Raw genomic sequence first — 20,316 nt, 5'->3', positions numbered from 1 at the left:
GAAAAACAACAAAATCTTTAAGCTGGGAAACTAAACAGCAGAGAGAAAACACTTTAAAACCAGGTTTTGAGCTGATATTTTTATATTGCTTAAAACTCAGTATCTCCTGGCCAAAAAAAAAAAAAAAAGAAATTAACTAGTAAAATAGGAACAGCATAAAATGCAAATAGTAAAGATTTAGAACTCTAGGTACAACTAAATTTTATGCATGAGTAGGCAAAGGAGGAAAACTAACAAATATTCAAATGATTCAAAAACCATGAATGACAAGACTTATGAAATACTTTCAAGGACATGTATTTAGATGATGTGGTTTTTTAATGTATTTTTTTTTAAAGATTTTACTTATTTTTAGAATGGGGAGGGAGGGAGATAGAGAGAGAGAGAGAGACATCAATGTGCGGTTGCTGGGGATTATAGCCTGCAACCCAGGCATGTACCCTGGCTGGGAATCAAACCTGCGACACTTTGGTTCACAGCCCGCGCTCAATCCACTGAGCTAACGCCAGCCAGGTTAATGTATTTTTTAATTACAAGAGTCTTAGCTTAATCTTTGACTGCCAGCCTGCGAACCAAAGTGTTGCTGGTTTGATTTCCAGTCAAGGAACATGCCTGGGTTGTGGGACAGGCCCCTAGCTGGGGTTGTGCAAAAGGCAACCACCCATGGATGTTTCTCACCCTCTCTTTCTCCCTCCCTTCCCCTCTCTCTAAAAATAAATAAATAGAATTTTTAAAAACAGATTTCAAATAAATTTTTTTAATATATTGATTTTAGAGAGAGAAAAACATCAATTTGTTGTTCCACTTATTTATGCATTCATTGGTTGCTTCTTGCATGGGCCCTGACCAGAGATGGAACATGCAACTTTGGCATATCAGGACAACGCTCTAACCAACTGAGCTAGCCCACCAGAGCCAACATTTAAATGATTTTACAAAAAATTTAAAAGAAATACTTTAGTGTAGCCATGAAATCCATTTTATCTAAACATCTTTTCCCTGTCTTAACTTCCCATGTCAACTAAGGATGCTGCTAACACCAGCGTGCAAAGATTTGTTCTAATACAGAAACATATTTTTGTATAAGCGCCATTTTCTGGGAGGCCAAAGAACGAGAATCTACTGAACAACTTCTCATTCTGAATTAAAATAATTTTCACCTGTAAAAACACTGTAAAGGACTACCCTACTATTTTTTTTCATCTTCACCCAAGGATATGTTTTACTGATTTTAAAGAGAGGAAGGGACAGAGAGAGAAACATCAGTTGGTTTGCACCCAGACTGGGGATCAAACCCACAACCTTTTGGTGTACAAGACAATGTTCCAATTAACTAAGCCACCTGGCCAGGGTAAGACTACTCTTCCTTTTGACAAGTAAATCAACAAACAACAGCAAACAACAAAATTATTAGCTGTGACTCGAGTTGAAGAAAATTTGTATATCCTTACTGATAATCTTCTACAATCCCAGACAGCCAAACAAAAATAGTTGGGTAGAAGAAATGCTTTTAGGAAATTAAGTAACTCTGGAGTCATAATTCACACAGAACAATTTCTAAACAATACAGTTTAAGAATTACTTTCATAGGTAGTTCCTAATCTTTTTAAATCCTTTGGGAATAGGATGAAAGACATTGACCCTCTCTCAGAAAGCTGCACGCAAAAACAATTTTGCATATATTTTCAGGAGATTCACCTAACAAGCTGACATTAATGAAGAGTATTTGCCATGACATATTCAAAAAACTTTCTTACAAATGATTAAAAGTCATCGGTGTCATCATTTCCATAATAAATCTGTAACTTACAAAGCACTTTCATATACTTAAGCTTATTAGAGAGAGGCTCTAACTTGTCTCATAGTTAATTGTGAGACAAGTCTAGACAGTTATTTCTGTTTTACAATTGAGTAATCTGAGGCTTACCAGAATATCCAGTTAGTAATCAGAGGTGGTATTAAAATGTAACCATTCAACTCCTTATCCAGAATTTCACTGCTTGTAGAAAGAAAATACTATTATTTCTACCCCTGCCACACAAAATCAGGCATGGGCTGGTTTTCAGAATTCTACATACAAACACTTCTTTGCCTCATCGATAAATATCATTTTTTTTATACTTTTAGGATAATTTTCCCAAGTAACTGACACATCTAAACCTGTTTACTGCATCTAATGAACATTTTTCTATGTGGTTTTACATGTCTAAGCTTTCTTCTCAGTATAGACTAATAAAATCTTTCCTTAATGAATTGGGGTCAGTCACATATGGGGTGGCCAAAAGTAGGTTCACAGTTGTGAATGCATAAAAGTGTTTATTCTTGTGTTACTATTTATTAATTATTATATTTTTCCCATAACAACCATATGCATTTATTCTTGGATTATACTATAATACAGCATTAAGTTATAATACTATGATGTCACTGACCACTATTAAAATTAAAAAGACAATTTGTTCCTGCATTTAATGACCCCACACCATTGTAGTGTTTTGCTTTGGTTTGTATGGTTATTCCAGCTCCTCCTTTAGTGTTAGCAGAGTATTTCCTCTGCTGTCATTACTTTTGCTTCTACAAGTGCCCCGCCCCTTCTACTAATTTCCTTCTAACTTGCCACATGGACCAGAAGATCAAAAAATTAATTAACCGGAATCTAGAGTCCCTCTATTTAGTAAGGTACAAAGCTTTAATTTCTATGTTCTTGTCTGTGAGGTAGTCTTTGTCTTTTCTAATGTCCAATGATATTTGGATTCAAAAAATACAACCTTCAATTTACATGTACGGCACACACCCTCAAAAACTATTTATCAAAAAGATTTGACTTTCTTTAGATAAAGTAATATTCCCTTAACAGAAGATTATCTTTGGTTCCCAAACACAAAAATATTATAATAGTATCCTTTTTGTGTTTACAGAATGATGACCCAAACATTACACTGGAAATCATTTTCTCAAACAAACAAAAAAAATAGGTTAAGAAATTCAGGAAAAAAAGTACAAAAAATAATAGAGTGAGTACAAACCTTTGCATTCTGCTTGTTTTTTATAATCTGTTGACTTATGCAAGAAATAAGTTTGTGACCCAAAAGAAAATGCTTTTTTAAAAGTAATAGAGGCAAGAAAAAGAATACTTTTCTATCATATGTAACTTGTCTGTATTTTAAAGTATTAGTGAAAATATAATGTTTTATAACTATAAAATTATGCAAATTGAGAGCAACAGAAGAAATGCCTTCATTGGAATCTAAGACATTTTTCCTGTCTAAGTAATCACAGAACAGTATTGATGAAATGTAATTTTAACCAAAGTACTTAATTAATGGTGAGTAGTCCTAGGAAAACAAGTACTTGTCATGTGACTAAATATCAAAAGATAAGTTACATGACATATTGCTGCCAAAATAAGCTTAAAATCCGTATTACCAGACTAGATGTTATAAAAATGTTTTTCTCTTGGTGTTATGTTAAAAAATTAGAATTCAAGTATTATTATTTTTACTACTGTCGAGTTTCACAAGGGCACAATTAGAATATCTCTAATGCATTTTTGTATTTAATCATTTTCTTCTACATGAAGAACAGGATACATTTGCATAAGCATAATAAACTGGTCCATATAATGGAAACAGCAGCTGTTAAGCATTTACTGCATGCCAGGCATTGTGCTGAGCATTTCACATGTAGTAACTCCTTGACTCCTCACCACAACCCTATGGGGCACAACGGATATTACTGTCAACACAATGAACCACCAGGAAGCTGAGGCTTAAAAAAAGCAAGCAGCTTCCCTGGAGCTGGGCCTACAGTGGAGCCCATCTACTAACCAGTATGACTTCACGTCACTATGTGAGATGAACTCCTATTTTAGAGTATTTTATTATAGTGCTTTAAAGTACATTTCCTAAATTCCATCACTAACACCATTCTGCTGGGAAAAAAAAAGAAGCTGGTGAAGAATTCATCAATACCTCCCAATTTATTGTGATAAAATCTATGTATGGTTTATGTATAAGTACACGAATGGTAAGCAGTATTCTCTGTTTTGTTGACACACTTCAGAAGTACAGAATGTAAAGCAGAATAGATAGCCCAGAAAAATTGCTCCTAAATTGTGAGAAAGGATTGTTAACAATTAATGTAAAACAATTTTTTACCAAGTATTTTAGATGCTATATAAATCTTAAATAATGAGAACCAAAACATCCCTTCCCGCTACCTCCAATTTTCCAAAAAACCTACACAATAAAATGTGATGAAAATCACCTAAATGTAAATCCTCAATACATTTAAGGCAGTTTAGTTATGCTCTCATGTTTAATCTAAACACAGTAAGGTTCAAATAAAAATAGCCCTTACAATGCCTTCCTTTGGCAAAAAAATGTTTTTTAACAGCCCACAGACTATAATATTTATTCCATCAAACTGCATGGAAATTTTCAGTTCAGTGTTTGTTTCTTACTAACAGTCATGGTCTATTTGTTTGTTTTTAAAAAATAAGAACACAAATACCTGACTGGCATAGCTCAGTGGACTGAGAGTAGGCTGCGAACCAAAGCATTGCAGGTTCGATTCCCAGCCAGGGAACATGCCTGGGTTGCAGGCCATGGCCCCCAGCAACCACACATTGATGTCTGTCTGTCTGTCTGTCTCTCTCTCTCCTCCGCCCTCTCTCTCCCTCCCTTCCCTCTCTAAAAATAAATAAATAAATCTTTTAAAAAAAAGAATTTTACTTAAAAAGAACACAAATAAAACAAAAAAGTTGGAATCTGGAAAAATGAGGGCTCCTATTAGTCAAAGATCTGCACTGAGAAGCCATTCAGATCTTTCATATAACTTTTCCTAAAAGACAAATCCACCTTACAATCCCTGTGAAAAGAAAATGACACTTTAAATAGAAAGACATAAAAACTTACTATAGCTCTTGTACCTCTTTTTTATTATTTACATTTCAACAATATTTAGAACAGCAATATTTTTCTTTCATAGCACATTCACTATAAAATTTATTTTCATGACAACTTTAAAAATTATGCTGCATCCAAAAACTCAGTGGTTTCTTGCACGCCGTGAATGTGCATGATATGACTTGCGTGAGAAATCACTGAAAGCGAATCAGGCCTTTGATGAAGAAAACGATGATGTCCACGTCAAAGACACAAGGGGTGGTTACAGTCACTTCAAATATAATTAGTTCTTGATACTCAGTTTTGATAGACTATTTTCTTTCTTAGTTTCAAAAGATCATGTTTTTACATTCCCATTAGAAATTAATCTTTGTTACAAGCTACTATACCCAAAGAAACAATAGAGTGTTTATCACAATATGGACTTTTAAAATACTCTGGGCAAAATTAGAATCCTTTAAGAAAAAAAAGCATGTCTTTGTATTTCAGAATGTTTGTACAAACAAAAAATTCAGCATAATTTTTAATATTGAATGTTATGACTCCAACAGACTATGTAAGCTTTAAAACTAAAGATATAAGCTTGGAAAAAAAAAGGAATGGGGACGGAGGATAAAGAAGCTACAGTGCTGGCAACAAATTTCATTCTTCTCATCCTAGTCAAGGACCAGATTCCAAAATAACCAGGACAGAGTAAACAAGCTATTACAGACAGGAGGAAACCCCAAGAAACAACTCTGAAATAAATGAAATGGCCAAAGCATACTAATAATATAAAATCAGCTATCAAATGTATACAATTTCCCATAAATCTGAAATAAGCTATTACTTTAACCAAAATACTGTCACTGTTATCACAGAGAGCACCACATATCCATTAATAGATACTAAAGGCCAATAAAAACTACAAATATTGACTTAATAAACTTTAGGAAAAGTATAAAGTTACAGAAAATAAATGTTCTTAATGCCTAAAACCTACGTAAGAAAAAATAAAACCAAAGACACAGACATAAAAGCACCACAAGTTTTCAAGGTACATGGAGCTACAGTACTACAGTATTTGGGGGAAATCTTTATAATAGGTCAGGTGATCTAATCCTGAAAGTTTGCTGCATGCACTTTCACTGAATGGAAGAAATAACTAAAAATGGTTTGGCGCCCCAATGAAATTGTCCATTTTGTCATTGCTATTGTACAAAGAAGGAAGAAGACCAATTTTTATTATTCCTAATAAAATATTAACAGGTGGCAATTGGCTTAGAAAAAGGTGAATGCCATCAGGAATAAATTGATATATTCAAAGAATGCAACTGAAAAAAATATTTTCTTGGTGTTCATACCAAAACTTTATCTAAGATAATCATTTCCTCCTTCGTGAAAGAAAGTCTATTTCAATAACAGAGTGGAAGGGGAGTAATAGTAACCACAAAGCATATTTCAGTAAAAAGTACTACTCTACTCAATAGCAGCAATAATTGCAGTGACTCTCGGGGAAATCTCTTCCTGTAATTTACTTACCTCCACTGACTGCATCTTGCTCTTCACCTTCGGGAAACGCAACCTGGCTTGGCAAGCTATTCCTAGATCGAGTGACCGTCTCTAACTGGGAAGCCCGTCCCAACAAAGATAGCTCATCTAGCACCTCTCCCTCTTTGGCCTCGAGGTCTGATTTTGAAGTGGTTAAGGGTTTTATACTTTCAGGTGCCATTAGCCTAGTGGAGTCATTCAAACATGCCACTGTGCCACTGTCCAGGCTCAGCACTCGGGCCCGGGTCTTGGCACTATTTGTGCTGGAAGTCCGACGTGTCGTCCGCTTTTTGCCAGTTCCTTCAGGACCCAAATGAGCTTTGTGTGTGTGCTCAGAGTCACTGCCCTTTTCTTTAGGGACGTGTTTGGTCTTCAGAGCAGTGTACCTGCCCTCGGGAGACTGGCACGAATGAGAGGTGGTGCTAGAGGAGCTATCACTGCTGAACTGGTGAGCAGACTGAACACTGGACGCTCTGCTCAAGTCACTTTGGTCACTGGAGTCCTCATCGTGACAGAATATAGCACTGTGGGGCTTGGTACCAGAAACCCCTCGAAAGGAAACATAGTCCCTATGGCGACTTGAATCAAAACTGCTGGCTCTTTTTTTTCCTGTCCGTCTCCTGCCTGACTTATGGGCAGAGGCTGTCCGGTGGATTAGGCTAGAGGATTTAGGTCGTACATCTCCTTCCTTTTGCTTTCCACCATCTTTCCCAACTTTTGAGTCCACTGAACCAGTGGACTTATTACTCTGCTCCTCTTTGCTTTCAGCAGCTTTCCCAAGTGGTTTGTCCCCCAGCGAAGTAAATTCATTTGCATGGGGGTTTTTATTGGCTTCTTCAGATGCAGAGGTGCTGAGGCCTCTCTGATTGTGCATATCATCAGAAGTATTAGACTCCTTGGCCTCTTGAACCCCACTATTTGTACTCACTTCCAAGACAGTCTTTTCACTACTAGTCCTTTTGTCGCTGGTACAGCTACTCTGGTCCTCTGGGTCGGCACAGCACTCTTTTTTCCTACCACTTTTCTTTCCTACTTTAGGAGACTCCTCGTGCTCCGACAAGATGCTCTCTATGTGCGTGGAGCTGGTCTGCTCACTTTTATAGCTGCTGACAGTGCTGTTGGTGTCCCGGTCCGTCCCGCTGCAGTAGCTCTCTGTTGACCCACTGCTCCGTGTGCTCAGGCTCCTCAAGCTGTCCATGCTTTTGTCTGCTTTCAAAGGTTTGCTCTTCCCGCTTTTGGTGGGTGGCTGAGAATTACTGTTTTTCAGCTCACCAACAAGCTGAAATTCCCCAGATAAACGAGAATGTTCCACCAAGGATTCTTTGGATCCAGAATGAGGTTTGGAAGATTCTAACTCACTAACCGGATCTAGCCCACGTCTTTGCTGATACAGAGGGAAGTCATTCAGTGAAGTATCTGGAAAAGCCACAGCAGAGCTAGAGGTCCGTGGCACACCTCGCGGCCGGTGATCTTTCCTGTACGAGTGTGAATGTAAAGGGACAAGAGAAGCTACTTCTGTGTCACAGGCACTGGACAGAGACTGATCGACATGGTGGTGGTGGCTGTGACTTGGCAGGCTCACTTTGTCGCTGCAGTCTCTTGGCAAGTCCTGTCCACAAGAGGATAAGGAAGGCTGAATGGAGATGAAGGAATCATTGGAGACCAGACGGAAGAGCTTCCGATCAGCTGCCAAATCTGTTTCAAACACATATTTGGAAATGTTAACCCAAATCCATGATCTCCTTTTCTACTGTTTAACAATGGAAAGAATTCAGAACATACAATAAATCAAGTATAAACAATTTCCCAAGCCATTCACTAACAATTGGCCAGTCATTCCAAAGAGCTGGTTTCTATTTCACAGCTGCACAAGAAAGCAGTCTACTGATGGAATGAACTAATGGCCTCAGAAAAGGTTCTACAGATGATCAACAGTAAGAGGCAACAAAGGACTGTATTTTAGATGGACCCAGATTTTTGTGTGAGCTCTGTCTCTATCTCACTACCTGGGTAGCCCTGGATCACCTTTCTAAGCCTCTGCTTTCTCATCTACAAAGTGCAGCATCAACCTCACTGAGCAGGACCATGGGATAACTGAGATATGACCTACATTGCCTAGCATGGTGCTTGACACAGTTAATGGTAGCTATCATTGTTTTATCTAACATAACACTAAAATCTTTTTTAAAAACTAATGATTATTTCACAAATCAACAAAAACCTAGGATCATCAGAAACAGAAAAAAAATCAAAAGGCTGACCAATACCCAAACAAGATATAATATTTTGATATTCATAATGACTAAAAGACTAAAACAATAATTATGTGGCAAAATATTACACTTTCTCATTTCACCGTTGATGGAACAATTACAAAATGCCTCATGAAAGAGATATATATCCCCTTATACCTGTAAGTCTATTCCTTTAACCCTCCCTTTAGGGCAGTGGATTAGTGACTAGAGTTACCACATATCCTGTGTATATAGATAGAAGTATAAATAAATCCACCTACCTACCTACTTACACTGTAATTTTTCTTGAAACATAGCTTGACAACCAAATTGCCACAACAGCTTATTTTTAATACACTTTTGAGAAACAAGGTGGTTCAATCTGCTGTGAGTTCAATAAAAAGAAAAATTATTCTTATTTGTCATAACTCCTTAGAAAAAAAATACAATAGATTCTGTTGCAAGGAGGACTCTTCCCAGTAGAATTTCCACAATAAATGCAGAGTTCCCCTGAGATTAACATATAATAAGAATAAATAATTAGAAATGTATACCTTTTAAAAAATCTAATCTAGATTAAATCTAAATAATTAAAAACTTAAGAGACAGTCTCTAGCATGTATCACAGAAATTGTGATTCACAAATGAACTGTTAGGCTTTCTCTTATGTTTTAAAGTCCTTAGGGTAAGTAAAATCCGGGTTATTTGTTGTCTATTGGAAACAACTGTCACTGTGCCTGGGGTCCTGTATTCTCTAAACACCAAATTTGCAAGTTAGCACTTTATTTACTTGTTGCAGTATGAAATTATAAAGTTATTGCTATAAACTCTATATTTCTAATAAGCAACTACAGTATGGTGTGATACATTTCAAGGTTATGAATTTTATAGAACAAAACTGAACTGAACAAGTGGCTAAAGATCACCAATTCTAGTATACAACAAAAGACTTTTTTTAATGCTAACAATCAAAATCAACTCCCAAGACATTAATAAAGCAGAAATTTAAGTTCTTCATTTTAACAAAGTACATGTACACTTTAGTACATGTACTCTTTTCAACACTGCAAAATAAATATAGCATAAAAACTTTAACATTAGGTGGTTTCAGGAAACTTTTTAGCCAACATGCCTTCTTAGCTATTTTTCTTTCTGGTAGTAATATACTCAAAGACAGGCTTAAATCAATGCAGAGAGATACTATTTTCCACGTAATTAAACTTCTCTCCATGACTGCCACTAGTGGACTTCAGGGTAGGACATGCTCACATACTGCTCACAGCGGTACTAACTGGTGTAACCTTCTGGAAGGCAATCAGGCAATATGGCCAAAGCCTTCCAAAAGTATGCTCACCCATGATCAGTAATCTATTTCCAGACATTGTTGCTAAAGGATAAAACCAAATATGTATATACACTTTAGCAAAAAATTATTCCTCTCATGTTCTTATTAAACTTCTTAAAACACACAAAAAATATAAAAATCTCCAAAAAAAGGGTTGAATTATGGTATCTATTAATAATATGCACTAAAATTTTTTCAGAAATTATGTAATAATATGAGAAAATACTTAAGTGAAAAAGATGGCACTATATTAAAGTATTATTACAATCTGCATAAGAGTTAAAAGGAATACTAAGAGTATGTACACGTTTGTAGGAATATTAAAAGTAATATACCATATTTAGCCATAAAAAGGGATAAAGTCCTAATACATGCTACAACATGCCAACCAAAAGAAAAAGACACAAAAAGCCACACACGAGACAATTTCATTTAGATGAAATGTCCAGAATGGGCAAACACACAGACAGAAAACACACCAGCGGCTGCCAAGGGCTGGCTGAAGAAAGAAATGTGGAGTGTGATGGCTTCTTTTGGGGATAATAAAAATATTTTGGAGCTGGATAGTGGTGATAGGTATACAACCTTGAGAATATACTAAAAACTACTGAATTTTACACTTTAGAAGCGTGAATTTTATGGTATGTGAATTACATCACAATAAAAAATAAGAAAAAGTGACACACCAAAAAAGTATTAACAGTAGTTATATCTCAGCAGCAGTAGTATGAATTATTTTCTTCATACACAACTGTATTTTCTAGAATTAGCATATACTACTTCTATAAATAAAAATCACACTTTCTTCCCCTCTTCTGGATCATCCCCATCAATTATGTATCTAAAAAGAGCTGTTACTTCTCCTACATGTTCTTCCAAAATCCAAATCTCCCCTTTATCATCACTTCCCTTCCTATCACCTTGTATTTCTGACTCCTTTACATAAATACACCAGAAGAGAAGTCTGCGCTCACGGTTTGCAATAATTTCCCTCTAATTCTCTCTTACATACACTCTAACCCCACTCCATTAAGATGCTTGTCAAAGTCTCAACAACCCTCTGCATGTTAAACCCAATGGTGGAGTCTCGGTCTGCTGACACTCGCCCGATTGGAAACATGTGAGAGGTGGCCATGATCCCTCTCCTGGGACACTGGCTACAACACCCCCAGTTTTCCTTCTGGTCACCAATTGTTCTGCTCGGCCCTCTGGACTTAGCTGGAGTGGTTCAGGGTGCAATCCTTGGAACTTTTCACTTTTCTAGCTCTAGTCTCTCCTTTCTGTACAAAACTCATTTTTCTGGCCCCATAACTAAAATTCAGAAATACTTGTAACTAGTTCCTCCATCTTCCACCCAGCCCCCTATTCATATGGGGATGGGCCAAAGTTCTGATCTTGAGTTGAGAAATCATGAATGAATCCGGAGATGGGAACTGCAGGCAATCTCCTCCTAGAAGTGAAAAAGAAGAGTACACATCTCCATTTGCTCAGTTTTCTCCCAATTATCCTCACTCATGCTGATAAAACAAGTGCCAGGTAATCAACTAGCCAACTAACTAAAGATCAACCTCCTGTAAATCCAAACCACTAGGAGAAACAGAACCCCAATGGATATTTAAGCCAGAATGGACAATTGCCACTAGGTGGTGCCAAACCACAGCCAAGACTAACACAGATTTGGATCTCCGAGCCAGGCTATCTTATGTCCAAACTGGCTAACCATACAGGCTTGCCCTGTTAGTTCATGAACATCGTGATAACACACCCCTACAACTGACATGACTGAACTTTGTAATATTTACATACTGAAAACTACTCATTTTAAAATCTGAACCTGGGCTTCTTAACTGAAACCCAGATCTAGATAATTATCTAATTATTGCCACTTAGAGGTCTATCAGCATCTCATACCTGATTGCCCCAAACTGAACTCCCTATCTCCCCCTCCCCCTCGCTGCTCTCCCTACCCCTAAATCTGCTCCTTCTCAGTCTTCCCCCTTTCAGTCAACAAGAACTCCACCCTCCTCAGTGCTTAACCCCAAACCTCAGAGTCATCCATGACTACGATTTCTCTCACGACATATCCAAATCCACCCGCATCGACATATCCTCTCATTAGTATCTTCTACACACAGACTTACTTCTCAATACTCTAATCTGTGTCCTGAATTATTGCAACAATCCACTAACTGAACTCCCTGCTTCAGCCTTTGCCCCTTAACATATTCTCAACATAGGAGTCAAGTGACCCTGTTAAAATGTAACAGATCATGCATGACACTCATCTGTGTAAAACTCGTAGCAGTTCCTGATCTCACTGGAAACTAAAACCAAAATCTTTAAAATGGCTTACAAGACTACAATTTGTCCCCTCACTCACCCCACACCAACCACACTATCTCTCAAGGCTGACGGGCCTGTTCCTACTTAAGGACTTTCGGAGGGAGCCCCCTTCCCACAAACATCTTGATAACTCATTCTTCACCTCCTTGGTGTCTTTGGTCTCAGTGAGGCTTTCCCTCAACCACACTATGGAAACTTTCAATTCCCCAGCCCCAGCACCTCCCCGTCCTCTGTCTCTATTACTGTATATAATTACACATATTCTAGTATAGTTCCACACAAATAGTATGGAAGTTACATGAGGGTAGAAATTTTTATCTTTTGTTCACTGATTTATTTCCAGTACTCAGAGTGGTATTCAACATGTAATGAGTACCAGATAATGTTACATGTTAACTATGTGAGAAAACGTTATCTAGTAAAAACAAGTTATAAACCTACATGAAAGGAGAATAGTACAGCATTAAAAGTATAATTCAAAACTAGATTTCAGTTATAGGACTGCCATTCTTTAGCTGTATGACTTTGGTCAAGTTTCTTGTAAGTTCTCTCTAGGCCAAGGGTGTCCAACTGATTTTTACCGGGGACCACATCAGCCTCGAGGTTGCCTTCAAAGTGCTGAATGTAATTGTAGGACTGTATAAATGTAACTACTCCTTCACAGTTAAGCGAGAGCTCAGCACCGCCGCCAGGTAGAAACAAGGTGCCAGGCCAGATAAAACAAGGTGGAGGGCTGGATTTGGCCCCCGGGCCTTGTGTTTGCCGCCTGTGCTCTAAGCCATGATATGTTCATCTGTAAAGTGAGAATAATAACAGTATTAACATTAAATGCTTACAGTAAAGATTAACTGGGTGAGTGCACATAAAAGCTGAAAAGAAGACCTATACCAGGGGTTAAAAACTAAGGCCTGTAGGAGCCACGTAACACAGCCACGCCCCCTCATTTATATGTTACTTGTGGCCCCTTTCACTCTACAACACAGAGCTGAGTAGTAGCAAGAGACCTTTCAGCCTAAAAGGCTGTCTGTTTATAGAAAAAGTTTATTGACCCCTAACCTAGATAACAGTATGCACTCAGTAAATGTTAGACATCATTATCTATGTCAGTAAGTATCTGCAAGGGTAGGTCTGTGTGTATTAATTCTTAACCTGCCACACTACAAAATTATCACTTGTGCATGGTGCTTTCTAGATATAAAGTAAAAAGATATATGACCCCTAAATGGACGAGGCCCTCTGAGATCAATGACTAGTTTTTCAGACATTTTGATACTTAAACATTAGAGAAAGGAAAATGTAATTCTCAAACCAATCAATTTATCTTTATATGAGAAAACAGATAGTTTTCATAACATACAGTATGTTTAAGAGTATTGGGTGGGGGGACAGGTTGGCAGGGGTAGTCCACAAAAGCGAATCAACAATGGGGTACTACAAATCTAACAAAGCAGGGTTACAGTGATAAAATTCCAACTACCAGAAACAAAAAACAGTTGTTAGAACTGAACTCCGGTATTAGTGGGAAAATGTCACAATTTAGTGATCTACTTATAACTCCATAAATAAGTTTCGTAATTATTTACAGGAAATTTATCAGCCTGCCTGCCTACCAAACATCGCAGACAGGCTAACAACAACAACAGGCTGGGACCAGGGAGACGATTTCCTGTCTTGCTGATAATAACCTGGGACAGTCTCCACTCAAAAATCAGAATGACATATGCATCCTTTCATGTCTGAGTAAAGATCAAACATGAATATGTGGCAGTCCTTTAAAAAACTAACTCCAAGAAAATCCAAAAATACTCATTTATAATGGAGTTGAATAAGGAGGGGGGAAAATCACTTAAATCCAAAATTTCTATCAAAAATCTACTTACAGGAGACAGGCACCACACTGGGGGCAAATGTAGAGTTTCTCAGAAATTCCAGCGGCAAGTTATTTCTCATAAAACATAGTGTTAGATAAGATATGAAGCAGTTGGCATTTAGAGATCTTACTGAATGGAAAAAACAGTTTCACATAAGCAAGACGCTTTGACCAGCTACAGGAACAGCAGACTCTTATCTCCCATCTCAGGCTCACCCTAGGGCATACGCTCATAAAATTTCTCTCTTCATGCTTAGTTTGCAGCACATGTCCAACTGAATTCCGGACAGCTAAAAGTACTTATAGTACTGCATTACTAGTAAATAATTTTATTTTAATCTTTTTTTAAAAAATACCTATTAAATTATTAAATTGTCTGCCAAAATATGAACAGCATACTCTACAAACTCAGCCTGGTCACCTCACTCTGTAATGTCACTGTGAGGCATAATGTTCTTACCTTGTTCTTCACTTCCTTCCTTACAAAGACTAGAGCTCTGGCCCAGGCTTAAACTGATATCGTCAGAAGTCTTAGCAGTGTCTGTATCTCCTACAAAGTAAAGACAAACGTGTGAAAACATTGTGTTAGAAGTAATGACTCTACAGTATGTCATAACAAGGAAGGACATCAAGGAGTATAGCGAACATCTACTGTCTCAGTTTGCTACACACTGTATTAGTGTACTGTATCTACTAAAGCAGCAGACTATCAGGCCACACAGCTATCCTGACAGCACTGTAAGCAAAATAATACAGAAAGCATCACAGTGTTAGCTAATAAACCTATTTTTTTAAACAGCAGTTAAAAAAAAAATAAAGATCATGTAATAACTTGAATCAACATAAATTTCTTTCCCAGGTAATATTAGTTAGCTAAGAAGCTATAGGGAAAAAATGGTATAATTTGTCTGAAATAAGTGCACAAAATAAAAGGCATATATCAAATGTGTAGAAAAACATTTACCTCTTTTTAGTATCTCATTTGCAGCTAATTTAAAGATTCCACATTAAATTACTCAGTTTTCCCTGAATCTCACTAAAACTCACAAAAAAAAAAAGTATTTTCCCTCAAGGCAGGGAAGTTTCTTTATAGATCAAAATGTACAATCCATGCAATGCAATGAAAATGGTCAAATACTTTTGTGAAATTTGGGTGATGAAAAGGAAACACAATATAAATCAAGTAGCCTTTAATATAAGATACATAATTTTATCTACGAAATAATTTCAAGAACAATTTTTCATGTGAATATAAAATGCTCAGTTATCTATATTTATTACACCTAAAAATGAAATGGAAAGTCAGAGACGACTTTCAAGTTAGATCACATCTACCTTTAATAGTTGCTGCTGTTCCAAGACGAGAGGAGCCAGATCCAATCTGAAAACATGACATGAAACAAGAAAAAACTAATTAAAGTGCTAGCTCTGTCATTACCAATGTACACTAGCAAGATAGTCAAATGCAATTATGATGTTATCAAAGCATAGTATCAGTCACTTTTATCAGGAGGAAAAGATGCCGCTCAGGCATTTTTACAGCAGAGCTGCAGACCTGCCTGCCAGGGCACACACTGTGTCTACATCACAGATGTGCCAGGACACGGAGTCCCTGAGTCCATCTATGCGCTCAGGACTCCTGCAGCCCCTAGGGAGGGTGCCTCCCACTTTGAGCAGTTTATTTTACACTATTATTATCACTTTTTCATGCCACACCATGACATGTTCATGTTATAAACAAAAGCCAAATCAGGTGTTGAGTCTATCTGAAATAAATTTAGACTTGTCAAGAGATATAAAGGGAACGTTCTGAGGACAAAACATTATATGCAACAAAAAGCAACCTAAATCTTCAACTGTCAAATTGTGAATGAATCAATATGCAATTTCCTCAGTTGCAGACAAAAAAGTAACTACTACTGCAAACTGCTATAACATGTTTAGAAAGAATGAAAAACTAAGGCATCTGTGAAAAATGAATTAAAAACTCATTTACTAGAAAACGAAACAGAAAACTAAAATCTACTGAACTCCTAGTGCTTATACTAAAGATGGTATAACACTTCCCTAAAATTGCACAGCCATCATTTATTATACTACTATAAAAATTATATAAGCAGCCCCAGCTGGTGTAGCTCAGTGGATTGAGAGCGGGCCTGAGAACCAAAGGGTTGCCAGTCTGATTCCCAGTCTAGGGCACATGCCTGGGTTGTAGGCCAGGTCCCCAGTAGGGGGTGCATGAGAGGCAACCACACATTGATGTTTCTCTCTCTCCCTTCCCCTTTCTCTAAAAAAATAAAGAAGTAAATAAAGTATTTTAAAACAATTATATAAACAAATACCACAAATTCCACAAACAACTTCAGGAAACAATATAACAACATGACAGTTACTAAATTAATAAGTCTTAGTAAATCTTTCTATAATCTGTTTTCAAAGGTGTCAAGGAGAAAACACTCATGCAAATTTAACATCTTAGAATAAAATTTAAAACTTTCCAATGTTATTTTATATTTTAGTAAATCTAGCTTTTCATTGATTCAACGGGACAAAAATACATAATAAGAAACTTGCTCAAAATATAAGTAAATATTGAATCGGAAAGGACATGGACGATATTCTTGATCTGGATGGCAATTAAATTGGTGTGTGTTTATGTATATAGTATGTGTGTGTGTGTGTAAAAATCCACTGAGCTGTACACTTAAGGTATGTATACTATGCTCTATGAAATTTACATGGCAGTAAAAATAAGCACACAAACATGTTAAAAGTACTAATAAATTCTTGATATAGGCAATAAAAATGAGATTTGCAATATTTTAAACTGTTTATTAAGCTCTATGCAAAGGAAAAATTACACTTAATGTGAAAACTCAGTTAAAAAATAGAATATTAACAAAAGATATTAATAAACAATAAAAAATTATTAATAAGCAAAATAAACCCAAACACCAAATGACTACTGCAGACACGAGAATTCCTAAAACCCCTATCAAGAGGAAAGGAAAAGGCAAAATAGTATCATACAGGTTTCTACCTGGTTACTTGGATCCAGGCCAGCATAAGAATTTCTTGAACTGCAACCCACTGGTGGTGTGGCCTCTCGAATGAACTCAGACATTTCAATCCCTCCACCAGGATCGCTGTTGAAAAAAAACGAGTAAGAGAAACTGCCATTATTCCACCACTGATGGTTTCCTTTTTGTTATTTTTTTTCAAAGTAAAGAAGTTCTGATTTTTAGTAGAGCAAATGACAAAAAAAAATTAATGAACACTCTTCATTTATAAGTCTAATAACTTGAACTATTTTGTAATCACATCACTACTTTAAAATATTTTTTAAAACTCTCCCAAACTGTCTACACTCAATCCAGTATTAGAAACTGACCTTAATTAGAATTACAGCATACTAAATATGGCACATATTTTATGATATGGGCCATATGCACACTATAGCAAAGAAATGATTTGTCTTTTGCTTCCTATAAGCAAAGACAAATCAGTCACTGTAAATATAGAAAGTAGCCCTGGCTAGTATGTCTCAGTAGATTGAGTGCCGGCCTGCAAACCAAAGGGTCATCAGCTTGATTCCCAGTCAGGGCACATGCCTGGGTTACAGACCAGGTCCCCAATAGTGGGCATCAAAAAGGCAACCACACACTAACGTTTCTCTCCCTCTCTTTCTCCCTCCCTTCTCTTCTCTTTAGAAATAAATAAAATATATTTTAAAAAAGAAAAACTGTGGCATATAAATAAGTAAAATGCCACAAACTGAAGTATTTGACATAATTAATATCTTCATAAATATCTTCTCCAAATCAATAGCAAAAAAACTAACCACCATTAGAAAGACAACTGACCAATAACACAAGAAAAACACCTCCATTTCACTAGTAATCCAAACACTAAAAAACTAAACAACATCTTTGTCACAGTTCTGTCAAAACACTAAACACTCAATGTTATCAAAAGTACAAAAAACCAAAAAGCAGGCCCTGGCTGGCGTAGCTCAGTGGACTGAGTGCGGGCTGGGAACCAAAGTGTCCCAGGTTCGATTCCCAGCCAGGGTACATTCCTGGGTTGCAGGCCATAACCCCCAGCAACCGCACATTGATGTTTCTCTCTCTCTCTCCCTCTCTCTCTCTATCTCCCTCCCTTCCCGCCCTAAAAATAAATAAAAATAAGATCTTTAAAAAAAAAAAAAGAAAGTTAATGTGTGAAGGAGGATATTGAATAAAATTATTAAAACAAAAAAAACAAAAAGCCCTCAAACTGGTGGTCATCATAATTACAAGGTGAAATCTTTAGAATTTGGCAATATATACTGAAAAATCTTAAAAATGGATATAGCTTCCTAGTAATTCTAAAGTATGATTAAATTTATTCATTTAAAATTTAAATATCATAGTGATCAATATTTGAATTTGAAAATAATTGAAATAACTATAAAAATGATATTAAATATGGTATATCCACAAAATGGAAAACTGTTAAGTAAAAAATAATATCACGAAAAGAAATGGTTTCACTATTTCAAATATTTCATGAGTACCTCTCAGTGTCAGATGCTATTTTAGAGCCAGGAATATAATAGTATATAGAGAAAAAAAGGCCTCTGCTTCAAGAAACGTGGAAATACTGTACTAATAAATGACTAAGTAAGATAATTTCAGATAGTGATTAATGCTATGAACATAATTATGACAAGCATAAATTATTTGTCCAATGCACAAAGAGGGTAGTCACGTTAGAGATGGAGAAAATACGAGGGGTGACCCAAAAAAAAACAGAATTTACTTTTAAAAAATTGTGTATTTATTCTTACACATTTAAACTTTAGTCACCTGCAAAGTACTCTCCATTTGATGCAATACACCTATCAAGACATTTTTTTCCAGTGCTCAAAACAGTTTTGATTTTGTCAGTTTTGAAGCCTTTTAATGCTTCTGCCATTTTTTTGTTTCACCTCCTCCACATTGGCAAAATGTTTCCCTCTTACGACTTTTTCATCCAGGGTAACCAAAAAAGTCGATAGGGGCAAGATCAGGTAAATAGGGAGGATAGGGCATAGGGGTCAAGCCGCTTTTGGTCAAAAACTGCTGAACACTCAGCGCGGTATGGGCAGGTGTGCTAGTAAGTCACCCATCATGAAATGGGCGAACTGCTGAAAGAGTCCTCAGAAAAACTCACTGAAGCCAACGCAGCCTCTCACACGGTCAGCTGGTCCACTGATACAAGATGGGTCCCTAGAACACCCACCTAGCAGGGGAAGCCTGTACTATGAGGGGCCCATGCTCCAGAAGGTAATTCTTGGGTTTTTCTGAGGTCCCCCTCATATATTTGAAAAAGGATAAATGACTTTCACTGCACTGGAAAACATACAGACACATTACCTGTCTTACAGCATTTCTATCTTGATACCTGAAATACTCCTTATCTTACTGAGTGGAAACATCGCATAGCGGTTAAAGGCACGGGCTCCAGATCTGACTCTGGATCTCTCTCACCTTAGGTTCCACATCTGCAAGCCGGGGATAATCACAGTGTGTGCCTCAGAATTGTTTTCAAGACTGAATGAACTTATGGATGTCAACTGTTCACGTAAAAACTGTTTTTTAAGTCATACTGGTGGTAATAAAGTCACAATAAACTTTTGACTATGGATAAAGTCCCTCGATCAAAATGAGACAGTGGGCGGGGCCAAGATAATGCAATAGAATATGACTGACCCCCAGGGAGAATACTTGAGCTGGGACAGAAAAGGAAGCCTCCAGGAAGAGGTGACATTTACACAGATTTGAACTCCAAGAAGTCAGTTACGTAAAGATCTAGGGATAGAGCAGTTAGGTTTCTAGGGTGAAAATAAAGAATTGAAAAATATTTCAAAAAAAAAAACTTACAAGAGATTAAGTGAAAAATTCAATTATAAATATGAAGTAAAATATTCAAATTTATTAAAGATTTATAATTTTATTTATAAGCATAAATAATATATAAAGACTAAGATTTATAAATCATGCTTTATTATTACTTTAGGCTGTTTTTCATTGACTTTAGTCTTTGGTGTGAATAATTATTATACAA

At 36.6% G+C, this 20,316-nt stretch overlaps 1 protein-coding gene and 1 long non-coding RNA gene across 6 annotated transcripts in view; both read right to left on the bottom strand.

The window, feature by feature from the left end:
- PCNX1 (pecanex 1) overlaps positions 1-20,316 on the bottom strand; it is a 129,489-nt gene that overhangs the window by 82,915 nt on the left and 26,258 nt on the right. For all 5 annotated transcript variants that reach the window (XM_028508014.2, XM_036011624.1, XM_036011619.1 and 2 more), the window contains exons 3-6: positions 17,270-17,375; positions 15,565-15,610; positions 14,690-14,779; positions 6,429-8,132 (exon numbers count right to left, since the gene is read on the bottom strand). In XM_028508014.2, the coding sequence (XP_028363815.1) occupies positions 6,429-8,132; positions 14,690-14,779; positions 15,565-15,610; positions 17,270-17,375 (1,946 nt within the window). The remainder of the gene's footprint in view (positions 1-6,428; positions 8,133-14,689; positions 14,780-15,564; positions 15,611-17,269; positions 17,376-20,316) is intronic.
- Positions 4,315-5,736, bottom strand: LOC118497430. The gene is made up of 2 exons (XR_004899957.1): positions 4,756-5,736; positions 4,315-4,512 (listed from the first exon to the last, which is right to left on the bottom strand). It is a non-coding gene; the product is annotated as an uncharacterized LOC118497430 (long non-coding RNA).

The sequence above is a fragment of the Phyllostomus discolor genome, chromosome 1 (genome assembly GCF_004126475.2).
Source record: "Phyllostomus discolor isolate MPI-MPIP mPhyDis1 chromosome 1, mPhyDis1.pri.v3, whole genome shotgun sequence".
Classification (NCBI taxonomy): Eukaryota; Metazoa; Chordata; class Mammalia; order Chiroptera; family Phyllostomidae; genus Phyllostomus; species Phyllostomus discolor.
This window is presented reverse-complemented; position numbering and strand designations above follow the sequence as displayed.